The 20221-nt window shown below is 39.6% G+C and overlaps 2 protein-coding genes and 1 long non-coding RNA gene across 5 annotated transcripts in view; 2 read left to right on the top strand and 1 right to left on the bottom strand.

Annotated features, from left to right (window-relative positions):
- Positions 1-1074: 1074 nt before the first annotated feature.
- LOC109616756 lies at positions 1075-7293 on the bottom strand. The gene is made up of 3 exons (XR_002198018.1): positions 7220-7293; positions 2233-2369; positions 1075-1978 (listed from the first exon to the last, which is right to left on the bottom strand). It is a non-coding gene; the product is annotated as an uncharacterized LOC109616756 (long non-coding RNA).
- Positions 3116-4870, top strand: fibinb (fin bud initiation factor b). Its single transcript, XM_010897052.5, has one exon. The coding sequence runs from the start codon at positions 3955-3957 to the stop codon at positions 4585-4587; it is 633 nt and encodes a 210-aa protein (XP_010895354.1). The 5' UTR covers positions 3116-3954; the 3' UTR covers positions 4588-4870.
- bbox1 (butyrobetaine (gamma), 2-oxoglutarate dioxygenase (gamma-butyrobetaine hydroxylase) 1) overlaps positions 6646-20221 on the top strand; it is a 41213-nt gene continuing 27637 nt past the window's right edge. The window contains exons 1-4 of one of the 3 annotated variants that reach the window (XM_020055144.2): positions 6722-6801; positions 10539-10619; positions 10715-11175; positions 11407-11521. In XM_020055144.2, coding sequence (XP_019910703.1) covers positions 10598-10619; positions 10715-11175; positions 11407-11521 — 598 coding nt within the window. In that variant the 5' untranslated portion in view covers positions 6722-6801; positions 10539-10597. Of the gene's footprint in view, positions 6802-7992; positions 8033-10538; positions 10620-10714; positions 11176-11406; positions 11522-20221 lie in introns of those variants that run through there. The other 2 variants (XM_013131490.4, XM_013131492.3) reach the window with 2 other exon arrangements.

The raw sequence follows: 20221 nt of genomic DNA, 5'->3' as shown, positions 1-20221 counted from the left end.
ATGGTCACTAATATAGACTGCTCAAAAAAATTAAGGGAACACTTAAATCACACATCGGGTCTCGATGAAGGAAATATATTAAAGATCAAAATCTTTACTGTATATTGTGTAACTTGTTGAGAACAAAATTACATAGTAACGGTCAATGGAAACCAAAATCAACAACCAATTGGTTGGATTCAAACACATACCAAAAATCTAAGTAAACAATTTAAATCACAGGATGTTCCAATTGTGTGAATTTCATTGCAGCAACACATAATGTGACTCAGTAGTGTGTATGCACTACCGACAACGTCCGGGCACGCTCCTGATGGGATGGCGGATGGTATCCTGGGGGATCTCCACCCAGACCTGGATCAGGGCATTAGTGAGCTCCTGGACAGTCTGTGGCGCTACATGGATACATGGTCTGGGGAACGTGAGGACCAGTCAATGGCACCAATGCCTTGGTCACCAGGAACTACCTACTCACTGTGGCCACATGAGGCTGGTTATTGTCCTGCACCAAGTGGAACCCTGGACCCACTGCATCAGCATAAGTACTGTCGATGGGTCTGAGGAATTAATCCCAGAATCTAACAGCAGTCAGGGAACCGTTGTCTAACACACGGAGGTCTGTGCGACCCTCCAAGGATATGCCTCCCCAGACCATCACTGACCCACCGCCAAACTGGTCATGCTTGAGAATGTGGCAGGCAGCATAACGTTCACCACAGCGTCTCCACACTCTTTCACGTCTGTCACATGCTCAGTGAGAACATGCTCTCATCTGTGAAAAGAATGGGCGCCAATGGTGGACCTGCCAATTCTGGTACTCTCTGGTAATTGCCAATTGTGCTGCACGGTGCTGGGCTGTGAGCACAGTTCCCACTAGAGAATTTTTGGCCCTCATGCCATATTCATGGAGTCTATTTCTGACAGTTTGTTATAAGGTTATTGTAAGGTTTCCCCCTCGTAGATTTCAGTTTGTTTTTCAATTGAATTGTTCACATTACAGGTCACATTATATGTGAGAAAAAGTTCTGACATGATTTATCTTTGTCTCATTCTTTTACATCACAAATCCTGGCATTTTAACAGGGGTGTGTAGACTTTTTATATCCACTGTACATGTGGCTGGCATTAGAGAGCTGTCAATGTGTAGTCTTGATTCTAAGCTTGGATTTCGCATTTGGTGTCTGCAATTGGTGTCTTTCCCATACATGAGGACAAAAGAGGTGTCAGTGAAAGTCAAGGAAGAAATTATCAAGTTGAATTATCTTCAGCTTGATACAAAAACAATGGTTAGGAACTAAGTAAAAAGTAGGAAAACACTGGTGAAATCAGTGATCGCAAAAGGACTGATAGGCCAAAGCGACCCTCTACAGTCGATGACTGAAGAATACTTACTATATAAAAAATAAAAGAACAACTATAGACATACAGTATCAGGAACATTCTCCAGGGGGCAGGCGTGGTTGTCTCAACCACTACCATCAGCAGAAGAGATAATCAGCAGACATACAGAAGCTACATTGCCAGGTGCAAATCAATAGTTAGATGTCCATGTTATGTTTTGTTGGCCACTTCAGTGCCATCATAGACAGAGAATGCCTGGCTACTTATTAAATTAAACTGGCAAAATCCATGTTATACTTTTAAGTCTATTGTGGATTTGTTCCCCAAATGCTGTATCATCTGTTACATTTGTTGATGGGATGTTATGGCTTAGGCAAATATGGCTGCAACTGGAACTGGCTCACTTGCCTTCATCGATGATGGAGCTGGCAGCAGTTTAATGAAAAGGTTTGTCTGCTAATAGGGAGCCCCATGGTCATGTAGTGGGTACAAGCTCCAACTGGAAGACAGTAAGAGTGTCTGCTGAAAAGTGGGATGGCACTGGAGATCTTGGTAGAGGTTGACCACCAGTTCTGAGAGAGTTCAGCTTGAATTAGCCTAGTGGACAATTTGTGTTGCAATCGCCCTCGAGAGTAACCTGGAAAAATAAAGGTTAAGTTAAATATTTATACAGGATGGCGACAAATGAAAAGAAAAAAATTCATTGAGATACACCATCTCTGTGTATACATAATAATTTAACACACCCTTTTTTATATACATAATTGTGAAATATTACAGTCTGCTTTGACACTGCATTTGCAGTACTTTGAAAACCTCTAACAGTCCATGTGAACTTGGGACCAAACACAAACCTCAAGATAAACAATGTGTGCTGGAATATGACTTTACCTTTTAGGTATCCTTGCTTGATTCTGCAATTATGTCAAGCAACGATCCATGCAAAGACATGGATAGATGAATGCATGGTTTAGGTTCTGTTCAGGCTCCATTCCGGGGGTCACAGTCTCTGTCATCACTCACCAAGCCTTTTAAGAATATAATCAGTAGAGGGCTTAAACCGCACTGTGACAAAAGGTATCCTTCAGTATAAAGGAATGTGGTTAAATGGACGATGAAGTTACGCAAAACTAAATACTATGTGAACCTATTTAATCAAGACCATTCATTAAGTTTGCAGGTACCATAACAGCAACCCGTCCTTGATTCCTTTCGGAAGCCAGAGTAAATAGTAATTTCCTAATTTAATAAAAACAGGTAGTAGTATTTTCTTGAATACTTTCTGGTGACCATTAACTTTTGTAAGACACTCTTTGCTACATTTCTGTGACCTCCCCTAGCCATAGGTCAAGGTTTTACAGGCATTTTAACAACGGTACTTTCAGTATGACACCTTTTGGTACAAGGCTGTTTAGTGAAAATGTTATAACTTCCAGTTCCACACTTTTACACCCCTAATTTTCCTTCTCAAACCACAAAGTTTTGGAAAGGAATGGTTCCATATTATTTCCATTCATAGGCCTATAGCTGGATAATTTTGGCAAAATATACCATTATACGATCCAGCATGCTTGCAATTAAGAAATCAGAACTGAGCAATCTATTGTGATACTGATCTATAGTAAATGGATGTACTTACATAATGAATGAATAAGCAGGAAATAAAGCCAGGTTGCATTGTTCATCCAGGTTGGAAATTTAAAAAATGTAAACTATCAACTACGATTGAAGATATATTGTAGTTTAGGATCAATTTTGCTTGATATTAAAGGTTGCCCACTAACATTTCTAACAGAAAAAAAAATCGAAAGAGGCTAAACTACTCACCCTATTCAAAGGTTAACATTTACATAGATGTCACTCCAGATGTAGCCTACAGTACTCTTAAAGCCGGTTTTGGATTAAAAACTGAGGAACCACAGACAGAAGATGGAAGTGACGGGTTTTAAGCTATTTGTTGGGAATTGTATTTTTGTCAACTTTGTAAATGTTGAGACTTCTCTGACGCTTACAGTGGTTTCCATGACCCCCTATTTATTTTTTCATAACTTCGTGCAAAATTACCTTTATAGGCTACACTGAAAGTTATAAATCGTACCTTGTGTAGTATTTTGGATGGAGCGTCTTTTTCGTGGCACTTCTGTCTTGACAGTCCAAAACTGCGCAGCGTGACGGAGCAGGGATGTAATTTGAGAGAGGGGTAGCCTATCATTAGCCAAAACCAAGCGCGGCGCTTGAGAAATCCAGATGTTGAAATTGAGGTTCAGCGTTTCGTGGGGCACTTTCAAAACGTTCGCAGTTGGATGCGTTTCTTAAACTGCTCCATTGTGGAATCTTCGTGGGAAATATATGCTTAAAGATAAAGGAACGTAGCTTTTTAAAAACTTGTCAAGCTCACGTGACGATTGTTTGTGGCTGAGCTTACACGAGGAGAGCTGATAGAAGACCTAAAAATATCTCAAAGTTTGGTGCTAGTACTTTCGGTCTGTTCGCTTTTGGATACATGCCTTGTAAGTTTAAAAATGTTTGTGATTGGTGAGGGAATTAAATATATACTTTTTGCGCTCTGAAGAAAAGCATCTTCTGTTCACGAATTGCCAAGAAGTGGGTAGCATGGCTTTTCTTCACTTCATAATAGCTGCAGGGATGTTTTCATTACCCCTATGCGGTGCATTTTTTAAGGGACCTCTGTATCCCGAAATGTCTAATGGCACTTTCCATCACTACTTTGTGCCGGACGGTGACTATGAGGATAACGATGATCCTGAAAAATGTCAAATGCTTTTTAAAATGACAGACGACCGAAAATGCGGTCTTGACGAAGACCACGATTCGGTCATTCGAGATGATTTCACGATCATCAAAAGACAAATCGAAGACTCCGCCAGAGTTCTGGAGGGAATCGGGAAAAGCATCTCGTTTGACTTGGACGGAGAGGACAGCTATGGAAAATATTTGAGAAGGGAGACCACTCAGATTGGTGAGGCATTTACAAACTCTGAGAAGTCTCTGTTAGAACTGGAGGTGAAATTCAAACAGAGTCAGGAGAATGAGCTGAAGGAGGAGCACCGCATAAACGACGACTTTCTGAACATGGTTGTCCACACAAGGGACATGCTAAAAGAGACACTGGACATATCTGTTGGGTTGAAGGATAAGTACGAACTTCTCTCTCTCATCATTCGAAGTCACGGGACTAGGCTGAGTCGACTGAAAAATGAATACATGAAAGTTAAACATGGGTAAGCTACAAAGCTTAGGCCTAGCTATAGAAGACGCTATACAAAAAAATATATGCACCAAATTATGTTGTAATTCATTCTTTTTATAAAAACAGAGGGACAACATGCAGAGAAAGAAATGTTACCAGTGTTTTATTTATTAAACAAATACAATAGACTTAGTAGTGTTTCAAATGTCTTGGTTGAGATGTATTTAATTGACAATGCTGTCAGTTTATTTAGTTTATCAATGGTTTACTTCTGGCATTATTTGGGGATTTGCAATATGGCTGGGTTGGGTTAATATGATTGGGTTAAATTGGCTATGCAATTAAGCATTTTCTATGCCTTTCTTAAAAAGGGTGATTTTAAAGAGGCCTATTATTCACCTATCTAGGAATTCAAAGGTGTATTTCCACATAAGAATTTAACTGATGTTGATCGAGATTAAGTTGACTAACAGTTGCAACATTGTTATTTATAATGTGTCATACAGAACCCATCTGGCAGTATGTTTCACTCAGAAATATTCCTTCCAGTTGAGTGAATTTTTGCAGGAAATTATTGAAAAGTTTACAATACATCCCTATTCTCATGTAAATTTTTCATGTACATAGCTTTAAATAATAGCCTACTTTGCACAGTTTTTCATATCTCTTTTCCATTTTGTGGAGGTAATATAATTTGGGGAAATGTTCAGAGCATGTTCTTGAAATAAATACTGTGAGTGTCAATATCTATGTTACAGAAGAGTATAATTGTATTCATTCTTGTTTTAAATGTTCCAATATTGAAAATGTTTTGTTTCTTTATAACATTATATATTGGCAAAAAGTTAAACAAAAATACTTAAGACTGCAGGCAGCACTCATGGATTTCAAACACTGATGTCTGTGGCAACATTCCTGAGAGGTTGTGTCTGTTCCGTTTTTAAATAAAGATTTTGTGTTTGAAGTTCTATGTTGTTGGGACACTTAGTCATTATTGATAAGACCAAAGTACAGCTGGCAGCAACAGTTTGCACAGTGTTCCAGGTCACATGGTAGTTAACGTAACAAAGCTTCTAAGGGCTCACTTTAGTGCCTTTAATGCTCGGCAAGAAGTATTTAATTACAAGACTTTGAGTACTGCTGTGAGTAAACTTCTGAATGTGTGTCATTCACACATGCACAGAGAGAGAGAGAGACTTGTGTATACACCTACAAAATACCTATGCTTTGCTCTGTGGACTAAATCTTGGTCTCACAGACAGTCTATGATATTAGGCTGTAAGGGCACAGGGTTAACATTTTCTCACATTGACTCACTGTTCTGTCACAGAACTTTACACTACACATGTGGTAACAGTATACTTTCATCAAAGTATTCAACATAATGGAAATACCTGGCAACCAATAGTGTAGTAAGATAATTAGTATGCTATTATCATGTAGGTATTTTTTTGTAATTTCAGAGTCAATTCCAATTAGCAATCAGAAACTAAACTTTTAACTATAACTGGGTGACAATGACTGTAGTCAGCCTAATAGTCTCTATACTCCAGTAGCCTGCAGGTAGGCTGACGTAAACAGGCTCTGGATATGCAAAATAGGCTTACGTGTGAATACGGTTTATAGATGTACTTTTACCATTTCTTTAGTTAAACTATGTTATCCAGGTATTTATGATCCTAGGTATTGATTATCATGGGAACAGAATTCAAATCTATTTCCTGATGATGTTTCTACTCCTTGGAAGATTCCAGTGCAATGATGCAAGCCAGGGACTCGTTTATCATGTAATAAGACAGAGTACATGCTGATTAAAGTCTACGATACATATCATTGCACACAATTCCAGCTTACACATCAGTTTAACTTGCAAGGGGAAATGGCTGCAAGTCAAAATTGTAATGACAAACTGAAAAGCTGAGAGGTATAGAGGGATGTCTCTGTTATTCTAATTATGTTAACAATGTTTCGCATTGTATCTTAATACATTTTTCTAACTTCATATTGGGACACTACAACCCTGGTCTGTGGCTATCACTAAATACATTGGCTATGTTGATGTCACCATGTAGAGCAAATGTCACTGACCGCATCATCTTTCATGCCTCCACGACGACAGTGGTTATTATGTCACACGCCCGAGCGCTAAACCTAACCTTTCCCCTAGTTCCAGTCTGCAGTGCGTTTTTATAGGCGCGTCATTGACAAAGCACTTTCAAAAGTCCCGAAGCTTACGAAAAATATTAAAGGTAAATCTGTTTTTCTAAATTATTTTTTACTTTCTATTATTTAGATAATATAGTGTTTTTTTGCGGGTAAAGAGCATGCTGTTGACACTTGCTGGAGAAACTAGGTAAAGTTAGCTCCACCCGCGTTGCTGTGTTCGTATAAATATATGGGATATTCGCTAACGCCAGCAAATACTACCTTGATTCAAACATTGTCACAAGCTTTTCGTTAATCATTGAATTAACTTCAGAATGCGAGATTCTGATTTCATGACTATGTTGTTGTGGGATGCTACATGAAATTGTTATAGCTACAATATAACCTGGGCAGAGATAACGAGGTTACACAGCGTTAGTTAGCTACTAAACATAGCTATCGTTCCGACGCGCACATTAACATCCAAATAGTTAAAAGCAAGACACGTCTTTATGAACTTACTGAAATCCAGGAATATGGTTATCTATTAATTAATATGCGCACACGTTTTCTGTGTGGTTCAAGGCTGGTTCCTGAACGCTTGCTTCTTGGCTGTATTTCAATGTAATCATTCTCATTTCCTCTCTCCTCTCTGGTCACCTCCTTCTCAATTCTGAGAGGAGTAGAAGATCAGGGGGGCGGGACGTCTTGCTTTCTCACCCAATGGGTTTTGAGAAGGAGATAAAGATAGAGGAGGCAAGGAGAATGAAAATGAGAAAAGGCCCCAGTCTTTTACCTTTCACCTAAATTCCAAAACGAGAACATGTATTGTGAGAATGTTTCTAGCAAAATGTGTTTCTCTTCTGAAGTTCTTAGGATTGTTACATGTTTTTTTGCAATCAGTGTTGAATACAAAATGTTGCATAGTCTGTTTCTCTTAATCAGTGTGTGATATCTGCATCAGATGCATATAGTATTAAACATGCAATTAACATAATACTAGCATACAAGGTTATTTCCCAATTAGGAACCAGCATATTGGATGTTTGAAGGAACTGAACATTCTAAATTCTATGATTATTTACTAATAATTAAATTAGAGTTCCTGAACAGAGTTCCCGGACACAGCACTTGCCATGGTTTATTGGCAATATTTAACAAACCCTGAGATTACTTATCATGCTTAAAAAACTGGTTACCAACAGAATTTGACCCGTAAAAAGTGATGTTATGTCATACACGGGGTATATAATCTCCATGGCTCCATAGGCATGGCAATCAGTCAATCAGCATTCGTGATTCAAATCACTTGGAAACCTAAGGAACTTAATCAAGGTATGTATCTTCTCATTCATTGTAAATCTTCTGGGGACTAGGACACTGTAGGCTTTTTGTGTCCTGGGAATTAAAGCCCCCTTTGGCAAGCAATTGCAGTGGGGCACTTATTGGGTACCGGTGTTTGTGTGTTTTAATCATGACATCATGGGGAGATAATAGTGGTCTGGTTGGTTCACCCACGGGTCAAAGTCCAGTTCCACAATGTGTAAAACCCTGGCCTAAACCGTGCCCACAGGGGCGGACTGGGACAAAATTCTGCCCTGGCACTGTAGCCACACCAGGCCACATTACCACGCCTGCACATCCCCACCCACTGACACACACATTCCCTACTTACGTTTGTGTACAAATGGTAGAGCTATTAAAATATTATATAAACAGTACAGTTATTTAAACCTTTAATCTATAAGTGACTGGTAGGCAATGCGCACTACTTTTTAAAGAGCACATGTTTATAACAAATGCACACATACAGTACTTAGAATCTGTAAAAACAATGACTGTTCGCCTGAGTCTGTTCTACCGCTGTTATGTGCTGTCTGTCTATGCATTTTGTCTGCTGTCACTGTCTTGACTATCATTCAACAGTATGTTTTTCTTTGTTGTCACAAAGAACAACTTGGTTTGTTTGATCCTACTTGTTCTTCTCTGTTGTCATTCTCTGTGAACTTTGTCTGTCTGTCTGATTCTCCTTGTTCCTTTCTGTTCTTACTCTGTGAACTTTGTCAGTCTGGCTGATTCTCCCTGTCCCTTTCTGTTCTTACTCTGTGAACTTTGTCTGTCTGTCTGATTCTCCTTGTTTCTTTCTGTTCTTACTCTGTGAACTTTGTCTGTCTGTCTGATTCTCCTTGTTCCTTTCTGTTCATACTCTGTGAACTTTGTCTGTCTGTCTGATTCTCCTTGTTCCTTTCTGTTCTTACTCTGTGAACTTTGTCTGTCTGTCTGATTCTCCTTGTTCCTCTTTGTTGTCACTCTCTGTGAACTTTGCCTGTCTGTCTGATTCTCCTTGTTCCTTTCTGTTCTTACTCTGTGAACTTTGTCTGTCTGTCTGATTCTCCTTGTCCCTCTTTGTTGTCACTCTCTGTGAACTTTGCCTATCTGTCTGATTCTCGCGCTCTGTGAACTGTCTGATTCTCCTTTTTATGATGTACAGTTAAGTTTAAATGTATCTACATCTAGATATCATTAGGATTATTGTCATGTGTTCCCCTCTAGTGTTAATTACAAAACCAAAGTACATCACTGTGATAAAAATAGGGATGAGTCTCAAACACAGAACCCAAATATCAGAAACAGCATTCAACAATTGTTAAATTCATTTTAAGAATTTAGCAGTGTCAGACTTAAGAGCTCTTTTTTGGCTTTATCAAACTTTTTCAGCACCACCTTTCCTTTTTATTTTATTATCTAGTTATCGTTTTCTGTTCTGAAAACGATATTAACTTAGCTGTACTGACAATCAGCTCGCGTTGTACTCTCACTGATTTCGTGTTTGACTTTGACTGGAAGTCCCAATTTGAGCAACCTCTGATCGGGCCGGCCCATCTTGGGACCAGGCCGGCTGATGCGCCCACTGGGACAACTGCTTAATATGGATTATTACAACCACAGTGAAATTGTGCAAGTGATGAAAACCCATCCTAAGCGCCACCAGTCTGTAAAAATATTTGTTTATATATATATATATATATATATATATATATATTTAAAAATAAATCTGACCTGTCCACCCCAGTCCGGCCCCTCAGGCATTTGCCAGAATTGCCAGATAGCCAGTCCGCACCTGCTAGCACATAATCCCACTAAAATATTTTCCCATGCAATGCTGTTTTATTTGTCATAGATAATTATATATTGCGAAGTTTTTCAGGTTTTACAAATTTCTTACATCCTTTACAAACATCCTTGTATGCTTACATGTGAACCCTATCAAGTTGTTTCGGTACATATGAACTACATTGTTTTGGCATCTTAAAATAAACATCCCAAATTTGCTCCCAACTGCTGGACAATAGCTGAATTAGCCTGCAGTTAGCAAATGCGCATTCAAACCAGTTTTACTTTCATATAAAATTCTGGATAGAGCCTTCCTCTAACTGAGTTGGAATAGCCCTCCACAGTTAAATACTGACTAAATGCTTCTAATTCTAGATTTGGAGAAAATGTATACATTTTGACAACATTTTACATACATTACCTTATTCAACCTTTATTCACTTCTCCCACTGTCTCCCATTGATACCCCGAAAATATAGTGTGTCAAACTAAAACCAGCAATGTGCATTTCTAAAACATCTCATATCATTTGATGGTAAAATTGGCAACAACAAGAAGCTTACTCCAGGCCAACATGTCCTGACCTGTACCCTCATTAACCTTTGGAATATTTATGTTGACTCAGAATCCAGAGTGCACTGTTCTGATGTCTTTTCACAGCATTTAAATGGAACGTTTTTAGCCTTTGGAACATCTGATAAACTTAATGATGTTTTTTCCTTGGCAGTGAATTACTGTGTTGAAGTTCACTGGCACTTACCTGGCTGTGTTGTTTCCTCTTGTTTTATGAAGCATTTCATAAGAGCAGGTGACTCAAGGCATAATAAACCAAATTGCAGTAAACACACATTGAGACTTCAAACTCTATATATAAAACTGCCTTTCTGTGTTTTCTTCTGCCAGGTTTCTGTTCTGGAGACGCAGGTTTCGGTTCAAGGATGTGGACGACCACTCTAGCACAATGCACCCTTCAGACCATGCTCAAACGAAGCAACTCTGTCTTGGCCTGCCATACCTTGAGGGCTGGGGGTAGGCCTGGATGGCCAGTCGCCAGATCTTCATCTACTTCTCTTCGCACAAACTGGATGCAGCTCCGTGAGCATGGGACCCAGGCAACCGCCCGACTCCCCTTCACCCCCCTGTGGACCAGCACTGCAGTGAAGCAGGTCCGAAGTTTGGAGCAGGAAAGGCTGCTGGAGGTGGAGTGGGAGGATGCCGGACAGAGCCTGTACCCATACACGTGGCTTAGAGACAACTGCCAGTGCCCGGTGTGTACCCTGCAGTCAGCCCAGGCACGCAGCCTGCAGCTCTCTCAGCTGGACATCCACACTGGTGTGGACCAGATCCAGTTCACTGACAACAAGGTAACAGATCTCAAATAAGCTTACCTTTCCCCAATTCTAAATGCAGTTATTACAAAGGGATATTTAACACAGACCTTGTATCACTGTTAAACTACTAACACTTTTCTGGCTCCACTTAAGCATTTTTTTTACATGAGATGCCAATTTTATTGTATGAACTGTTAACTGCCTTTGTAAGAAAGTTAGGCGTGCTCATGTAAACTCTTAACCAATGTCTTTGGTTGCTTTTAGGTGTCCATAGTGTGGCCTGACCAGCACACAAGTGAATTTGACCCAGAATGGCTGAAGAAACGATGCTTCTCCTCCGCTGCCAGACAAGCCCTGCAAGAGGAGCTCTTCCTCAATGGTAAGATTTATGCCTGCAATATTGCCTGTCCCACAATGATCAAGATCATTCATTTGTTCCTTTGATTATTGAATTTGATTCAACCCCAGACTGGTGGGGCCTTTATTAGGTGTGTCAAACCTACAGTACATAGATTTTATAATAAACGTTAAAAATGAAACTGGACCTACATCTATTTGAACTGAATGACAGAATTAAAAGCTAGTCAGCCAGGGAGCACAGGAAAAATGGCTGTCCTCACAGACGCACAAAATCAACATGACTGACTTGGACTATATAGAAAAGATAGTGTCTATGATCAAATAAACATAATCTCAACCCTTTTTCAATGCAACAAATCAAAACAAATCTCACTTCGCAAGAATGAGCCTGTGATTCTTTTGGAGGCTGAGCCAGAGCACATCGGAGTAGAATTCTATTGACAGTAGCTTATGAGCAGTTTTCCAACATCGTAGTCTAGGGGATACGCTTTTCACATGAGAGTTAAGCCAAAAATAAAAACAAATGGATAATTGTGTTTGAAATGCATCAGAATGGTAATGGGAGTTCTACACATTACGGAATTATTGAGTGTAGAAAAGAAGACATGCATTGCTTTGAATTGCAATATTGACATGTAACCTTTTAATCTAGTAGCTCAAAACTGTTTGAAAGATTAAGTCAAGTTTGTAGTAGTGAAATACAATGCACTCTGTAAGTGCCTACTGCTAAATAGCGGACATTTGTGAATACCCACGTAACCCTGTCTCTAGTGTCGATGTAATCAGTAGGACTTTTTCATGAGAGATATGCCATGACCTGGGTTTGAGGAAGTCTGTTGTACTTGAAGTCTGTTGTTTTTTTCCCCATTTTGTCAGCAAGGAAATATAACTTTTCAGCACAGCCATATGGACCCTTTTTGAAAACAAAATGTGGCAACCGAGGCAAAATTAGTTCTGACACCCCTGGTGTCTGGCATAAATAGTGTGTTGTTATTTTCTTCTTTTTCTTCCTCTCTCTGCTTCTTTTTCATACGCAGGCACACACACACACAGTATGCCAATTCTCTGTCATAACGAGTGTCAGTTCTATTTCTGGCCATCCTAGTCCAGCAGTAGCTGACTCCCACAGTTCTCTGAAGACCCAAGAGATAATTGCTTTTCCTTTTTGAAACATCCCTGAAAGCTTTGTCTAAAAAATAAAAGTTATGGTGCTGTGCCCTTACATAAACCCTGAAAAATGTTGGTATTTGCCAAACTATTTGTGCCAAAAATTTTTGAAAAAGAGTTGTTAGGGTTAGGGTTAGCCTAACCCTAACCCAAAAGTTGTTGAGGATAATCTTATTTATAACACTAACCATACCTATAGTTTAAAACTATTTGCTTGTACAGATACCAGGCATCTAAATGACTAAAATGTAAAGTTTGCCAGCTGAATGGATAGTGCGTTGGCTACCACAGAATAATTCCGGTAACGGTGACATTTCGAGTAAGGTTCATTCACACACATCTGCGTACTGTATGAGATATGCAAATGCAGCTGTATTTACACTTCTCAATAAACTCCACATTTCAAAGTTGCAATATAAAGCGGCCGCATTTCAACCGAGGAGACGAGAGGGCGTGTCCACACGTGGTCCTGAAGGACCTACAGGGTCGAATGGCTGCTGCTTTGTCTCCACTCTAGAGCGATTAAAGGCTGTGTGTGGATAATCAAAAACCTCGCTTTTCTCCCTCCTTCAGTATGGATGTAAGAGCCCCCCACACACACACACACAAACACGTGCAGTGTTTCTGTTCTCCAACTGTTGCCAGGTCAGCACCAGGAGTGCTCCAACCAGACAGTTCAGCTCATGTTCTGTCTGGCTCTGTGCGCTTTCTGTCTCTTTCTCTTTATTTATCACACACACAAGCTCAAACACACGAATGCACACACTTAGTTCTGTGTGCCCCCCACCCGTCTGGCTTTAATTATATCCTGAAATTCCTGCTTGCTGAAAAAATCCTGGAAATGTCTACATTTTTAGATGGATGGACAGGGAATAAATGTTCACTTCTGGAAGTTTGGTTTACATCCCTACCTAACCCCCTTCTATTATTCTCTTACTCTTTTGTTTTCTGTTCAAAACTTACAGACAATCCAGTTCTGAATATTTATATGCACGACTGAAAGCCACTTTGGATTAAAGTTTCTGCTAAATGGTGTGTATTATATTATTATTACATTTTCCTTTTCATAGAAGACTGTTAAGTTTACAGGCCCATGCTTCCCTGTTAAAGAGTTCTGGATTGAAAAAGTGTAGAAAACGGTGGAAAACGTGAGGTCAGTATGATAGCATGAGCTGTGTATTTATTCTGTGTTACTCAGAATAAATACTATGTCACTTTGGATTTTCATTCCTGCCAGGTGTAGGAATTGACGGTATATTGACTGCCTACAGTTTCTTTTATCACATACACCGATGAACCATAACATTATAACCACCTGCCTCATATTGTGTAGGTCCTCCTTTTGCCGCCAAAACAGCCCTGACCTGTCGAGGCATGGACTCCACTAGACCTCTTAAGGTGCCATAAAAGGTTACACATAGTCTGCAACAATGCTAAGGTAGTTGGTACGTGTCAGAGTAACATCCACATTAATGGAAGGACCCAAGGTTTCCCAGCAGAACATTGCCCAAAGCATCACACTGCCTCCGCCAGCTTGCCTTCTTCCCATAGTGCATCCTGGTGCCATGTGTTCTCCAGGTAAGCGACGCACACGCACCCGGCCATCCATGTGATGTAAAAGAAAACTTGATCCATCAGACCAGGCCACCTTCTTCCATTGCTCTGTGGTCCAGTTCTGATGCTCACGTGCCCATTGTAGGTGCTTTTGGTTATGGACAGGGGTCAACATGACTGGTCAGCGGCTACGCAGCCCCATACGCTCAGATCCTTACACTTGCCCATATTTTTTCCTGCTTCAAACACATCAACTTTGAGGACAGAATGTTCACTTGCTGCCTAATATATCCCACCCACTGACAGGTGCCATGATAACGAGATCATCAGTGTTATTCACTTCCCCTGTCAGTGGTCATAATGTTATGGCTAATCGGTGTATATTTCTATTTCATTAATGTAAACACCATATAAAGTAGTGCAAGCGAAGCCAGTGTAGAAACTCAACAGGGATTCAATTTGATCCCTTGCTCTTGGGGGGGCATGTGTAATCCGGTACGACTCGCCCCCAATCATTTTCAATTATAATCTGTTCACCAGCCTCTACTGCTGCTGTCAAAGTGTTCAGTAACTTAAATTCTAGCCCAGAGAAGGTTGCTTTTACACTCAAACATCATGGTTGAGCTTTGCGTCGTCAGTATGTGAAACAACTTAATAACTTGAGACCTTTCGGCAAAAGGTGAAGTCTGTGTGCAGTCCTGTTCAGTTCCCATCCCCTGCCTTCCACCACATGGAATACTAATTAAATGGAACCTGAGTTGAAGTGGTTGCTTGGAGCCACTGTTTAGACCAAACTAAACTCTTGAGAAACCAATAGCCCTCTTGTTCATTCACACCCTGCAACTGAGGGGACCTTGTTTTCACTAGACCTGGATTTAAACAGAATTTGGTGCTTAGCAAGTGAGATTTGTGGGTATGTTGTTGATTTCACTATTCCAGGGAAACTTATGTAGGCTACAAACTGAATTCATAAGTTTTGTAAAGTATATAATCAAATGCTCAAGAGACTTGTTTTGTGCACAGGGATATTGGAGTCTACAAGCAATGTATTAGAATGTTCGAACTTGCCTTGTGCAGTTATAAAGCCTTTATACTGGTGCTATCAAGTCCCTTGTGGAGGCAGCAGTCTTTGAATATTGGAGAAGGACAGACGGTTTGAATGTTATCATTGGATTGAATGGGCGTTATCAGTGGTTATCAGACTCATAGATATGGGTCAGAAGGGGCCTGCTATGCCTACTGGTAGGCTCAGAAGGCTGTTATCATCCATTCACATGGTTAATTTAGCATTTAGATCATTTAGTATTGACTAAATTATCACAGTTTAAAGGCTCTCATTTTAATGGTCTTACCTGTAGACTTCCGGTTAGCGGAGACCTGGATTAGTCTGGGATTGGATCTGGAGTCTTCTCGTGTATTTATCCGTGATTAACCAATGCGAATGGATGATAACAGCCTTCTGAGCCTACCAGTAGGCATAGCAGGCCCCTTCTGACCCATATATATGAGGCTGATAACCACTGATAACCCCCATTCAATCCAATGATAACATTCGAAGTGGGTGAGGAGGATAAGGTTCTTGTTTTTCAGCCAGCATACTTCGAGCCTTTCACCTTCCATGAGGTGACGAAGGCATAGCAGTGTTGGCTGGTCTTCATTTAAAGGTTATACTACAGCAAGAGCTATGACTACCCTGCCAATATAATAAAATGAAAGATAAGCTTGAAATGGGAATAGGCTAATTGATTTAATAACCATAAACAAGTACTGTATGAGAGTTCACTTTTCTTAATTAACCCTAAATATTTCATGTTTCATCTGGTTGTTTATCAAAGTAAACTGGCCTATTGATCCTACTTTTTAGTAAACCCCTTTGTAGTCTCAGTTGACTACCGCTAGTAAATGTGTCACACTAAGTGTCTTCTATTTAGTACCTGATTACTGTGTCACTCTCTCTTTCCTGTAGTGCAGTGTGGATCAGCTCCCCTGGCATCACTTCCTAACATTCCTTGATGAAATGAGCAAGCCTGTCCTTCAAAATAATTTTGTTGCCATTACATATATCTTTGATAACATTTTATCAAGCAAGACATGTTTATAAATATATATACAAAAATAGGCTAGAATTTCCATGAAGGTAATTACTAATCCAAACTAGCCATGTTTTTATTACCTTCCCTGTGTGTTGAATTAATTGAGTTTGCTGTCTAAAATACTTTCACCAGCTCAATTAGCCAACTGTCCAGTTTTGAATATTATGATAATCTACCTGACTTCTTGCGTGTAGATTGGTCCGAGTTAGGCCTCATGGAACTTGATTGGTTCCTGCTCATCCAAGCTGCAGCTGATAAGTCTTTCCTCTGACCTAATGGGAGTCTGTGTCTGTCTCGACTCATCTGGTCTGTATTTAAAATCCCTCTAGATCTATGTGCTCTGGCATTGATATGTGAGAACACATCCTGAAAAACAAGGCTCCTGGAAACATAGCTGTGGTCCTGCATCGATGGAAAAACATGCGTCTTTTCCTTCAACCTCCCCACTTCCATGAAAGTGCACACGTCATTTATCAAAGCACACACTTCATTTATCAAGGAGATGAATCTCCCCCACTGAGCGCGCGCTCACACACACACACACACACACACACACACACACACACACACACACACACACACACACACACACACACACACACGGCATGCAACAATGGACATATAACCAGGCCTGCATAGTATAGCTCAGTTCTGCTTAAGTCAGCATGCTATTATTGCTGACTCTGTACAGGTCTTCCTGATCTATAAAAAGTACCATGGGGCAGAGGTAGGGAGTATGGGTCAGTTTGATATCTAGAGACTTCAAGCTTTCCAATGAAAACACAGTTCACTCCATCTGTCTCATTAAGGCTTAGGTAGCTCTGTAGCGCAGATTTCTCCGCTAGCTAGAGAAAGGTTTGCTTGTTTTATTGTACTGGGTGTGGGGGGCATTGGACTAGTTGCAGTAGTTTTCACGATGGTTTCATAAGATGCTGTATTCTTGTAAATTGGAGCACAACAGCTGCTGTACAATGTGATACACAGCTGCTGTACAATGTGATACACAGCTGCTGTACAATGTGATACACCACTGATGAGGTGTGTGCCTGCATTTGAATGGGACTTCATTTTTCATTTGATTGGATACAGGATTGTTGTTTTGGAGAAACCTCCATATTCAAATAGTTGTTCACATTAATCTGATTAATAAAACATGCCTTCACCTATTTCGATTTACCCAATATAAACTATATTTTGCGACTAAAATGTTTCGTTTAGGAGATTAAATATTGACGGGTGATAAATTAAAAGATAAACCAACCAATTGCCGCAGTAAAGTGTTGGGCCACCACGAGCCGACAGAACAACTTCAGTGCGCTTTGGCGTAGATTCTACGAGTCTCCAGGACTGGAACGTCACTCTTCAAGAACATATTCCCTAATTTTGAGTTTTTGAAACCTGGGGCCTCATGTATCAATCGTGCGTACGCACAAATATGAGTACCATGAGTACCCAATTTTTGCCGCAAAGTTTGGCTTTTATATTAATGTGGAACTTGACGGGAAAGTGTGCGTGCCTCTACGCAAATTTCAACCCATTGTTATGCACAGCCTAGCGGTTATTGAATGTGAATACCATGCTATTTCAGAAAAGCTGGTAGAGGAATGTCAACTGAAACACATGGGGGAAATCTTTTAAATAGAAATATGAATAGCCTACAGGAATGCGCAGACTGTTTCCTGCAACATCATAGGCTTATAGGCTATGGATGTAGCAAGCGTCAAAACCATACAGTTGTAACTGAACCATAAACATGTTAGGACCAATAGGTTGTAAAACGTAGCCCTTTCAGTGGGCATATCCATACAGTTTGAAAACAAGACGAACAATAGCCTCAGGTGCATGTGCTTAAAGCAACACATTCGACATTGCATTTATTTGAAGATGCTCACTTTTGCGACCTAAATGTTCTTTGTGTTTTTGAATGGGCTACAGGGTTATCACACATATTGGCTTACAATTTTCAACCTCATAATGTTTATTTTAGGTTTCAGACATTTAAATAGACATAAGCACGAGTAAAATAATACATTTGTAGTTTGTCAAATACACCCTGATGGCTGTGGAAGCAGCAATAACAATCTATTCAAATATAATTTACCGAAGTGTTATTCATATCAGACATAGGTGGAAGTAACTATTAAGTTTACTCTATTCTTCTCACAGTTCACCGCCCACTTTCTTGTATGTATTTCGGGAGAAACTGATGAATTACGTGCTCTAGGTTTTTCAAAGTTTTTAAAAGTCCAAACACACTCACTTACATGTATTTGAGAATCGGAATGTCAGATAGTTGATGACATGGTAAGCAAGTTGGTGAATATTTTGAATAAAAAAGGAAAAGGGAAATAAAAGCGATATTTGTCATACAGTGTTTGTGTGTCACGTCTAAACTGCATTGCATGTTTTATTTTGTGCAAATAAACCTTTAACATTTATTGGTTCGCTTGATTTTTCAGAACATTTTAACCAAATGCTTTCAAAAAATGGTGGCGACAAAATCAGCCATTTCAAAAAGTGGTGGGGACATGTCCCCAGCGTCCCCAGTGTGAATGACACCTATGCTCCTCACTCGATACCATAAGTAACGCTGCCATAACAAAATGCAGAGTAGTGATGTGATGTTCGCGAACGATTCGTACGTTTTGAATGAATCTTTTTAGTGACTCGGGACTCGTTCAATTCTATCGTTCATATGAACGTTTGACAGTGGATTTCTACAACATGATCACTTGCTTCTTGTGATGGGCATTTCGGCTCTTTTAAGGGAGCCGGCTCAATCAGCGCAGCTCACTAAAAAAGATAGTTTGACCATGATTGGTGTTAAAACAATTCTAATAAAATGTTTAAATGAAATCATACACTACCTTAACCACAATGTATTTAAATGCATTGGTTTGTTATGAAAAATAATGCTATTAAACATTTGCGTTTAAATGTTTAACTTTTTAATATATATAAACAAGGTGCATATAAATATATCCAGTCAAAACGAATACAAATCTGAACAGCATCATTTGAATGATTTTGGACCTGTGAACTGTGTGTCCCATAGAAAGGATAGACATTTTTGAGAAGCAACTTGGACATTAGGGAGCACTTATTGAAATTGAAAGTTTTGCACTGTATGGTTATTTTATGCATATTTTATTACATTCTACTGTATGCACAAAATGCACCCATTCAGGCATATTCATCTATAAGAATAAAATAGACCGCTGATTCATAAAAAACTAAGTGAAAATGAGTGTCGGTGTTGGTTCTTTCCTCCATGATTTTCGGCGATGTGTAATTAGTTATCGAAGCATTTCGCTCAGCTGCTTTTGTTAAGTGTCCAACAACCTGTACAAATGATGTCCGATTGTATGTGTTATTTACGGTAACTAATGCATTCAAACATGTTATTGAAGACTGATATCAGCCTGCATGGTCGGGCCTTAGTACTGTTAAACTATTTTGTGCAAAATGTCACCTTTTCTTTGCTGTTTTGAAAACCCCTTGATTACCTATACTATAAATTAGCATGTAATTCAATACAGTTCTTTATTTTTTGTGGTTTAAACCAATGAATCATGATAATTAGCCCCCCGATCTCTGTCCGTGCATGCTGCAATATGCATCAAAATAGATACGAAAGGTGTTTTCACGGCTCTCTCTAAGTTGCACTTTGGTGCGGTTTATACACCGTGCGACTATAAACGGGGAATTACGGTAGTCTGAGCACAGTCAGAACAAATGTATGTGCTTGAACATTTAGGACAATATTATTTTATTTATTTTTTCGTTCTTTGAATTAGTTAACTCTATTCATTTAAACCGTTTGATTATTCGTATGTTAATTTAAAAAATTGTTTTACCTACAAGAGACGGCTCTTAGAGCTGACTCGTTCGCGAGCGACCCATCA

This window comes from Esox lucius, chromosome 2 (genome assembly GCF_011004845.1).
Source record: "Esox lucius isolate fEsoLuc1 chromosome 2, fEsoLuc1.pri, whole genome shotgun sequence".
Classification (NCBI taxonomy): domain Eukaryota; kingdom Metazoa; phylum Chordata; class Actinopteri; order Esociformes; family Esocidae; genus Esox; species Esox lucius.
This window is presented reverse-complemented; position numbering and strand designations above follow the sequence as displayed.

Excerpts from the sequence above, each read along its gene's own strand:
- fibinb (XM_010897052.5), top strand. The coding sequence starts at position 3,955 with ATGGCTTTTCTTCACTTCATAATAGCTGCAGGGATGTTTTCATTACCC.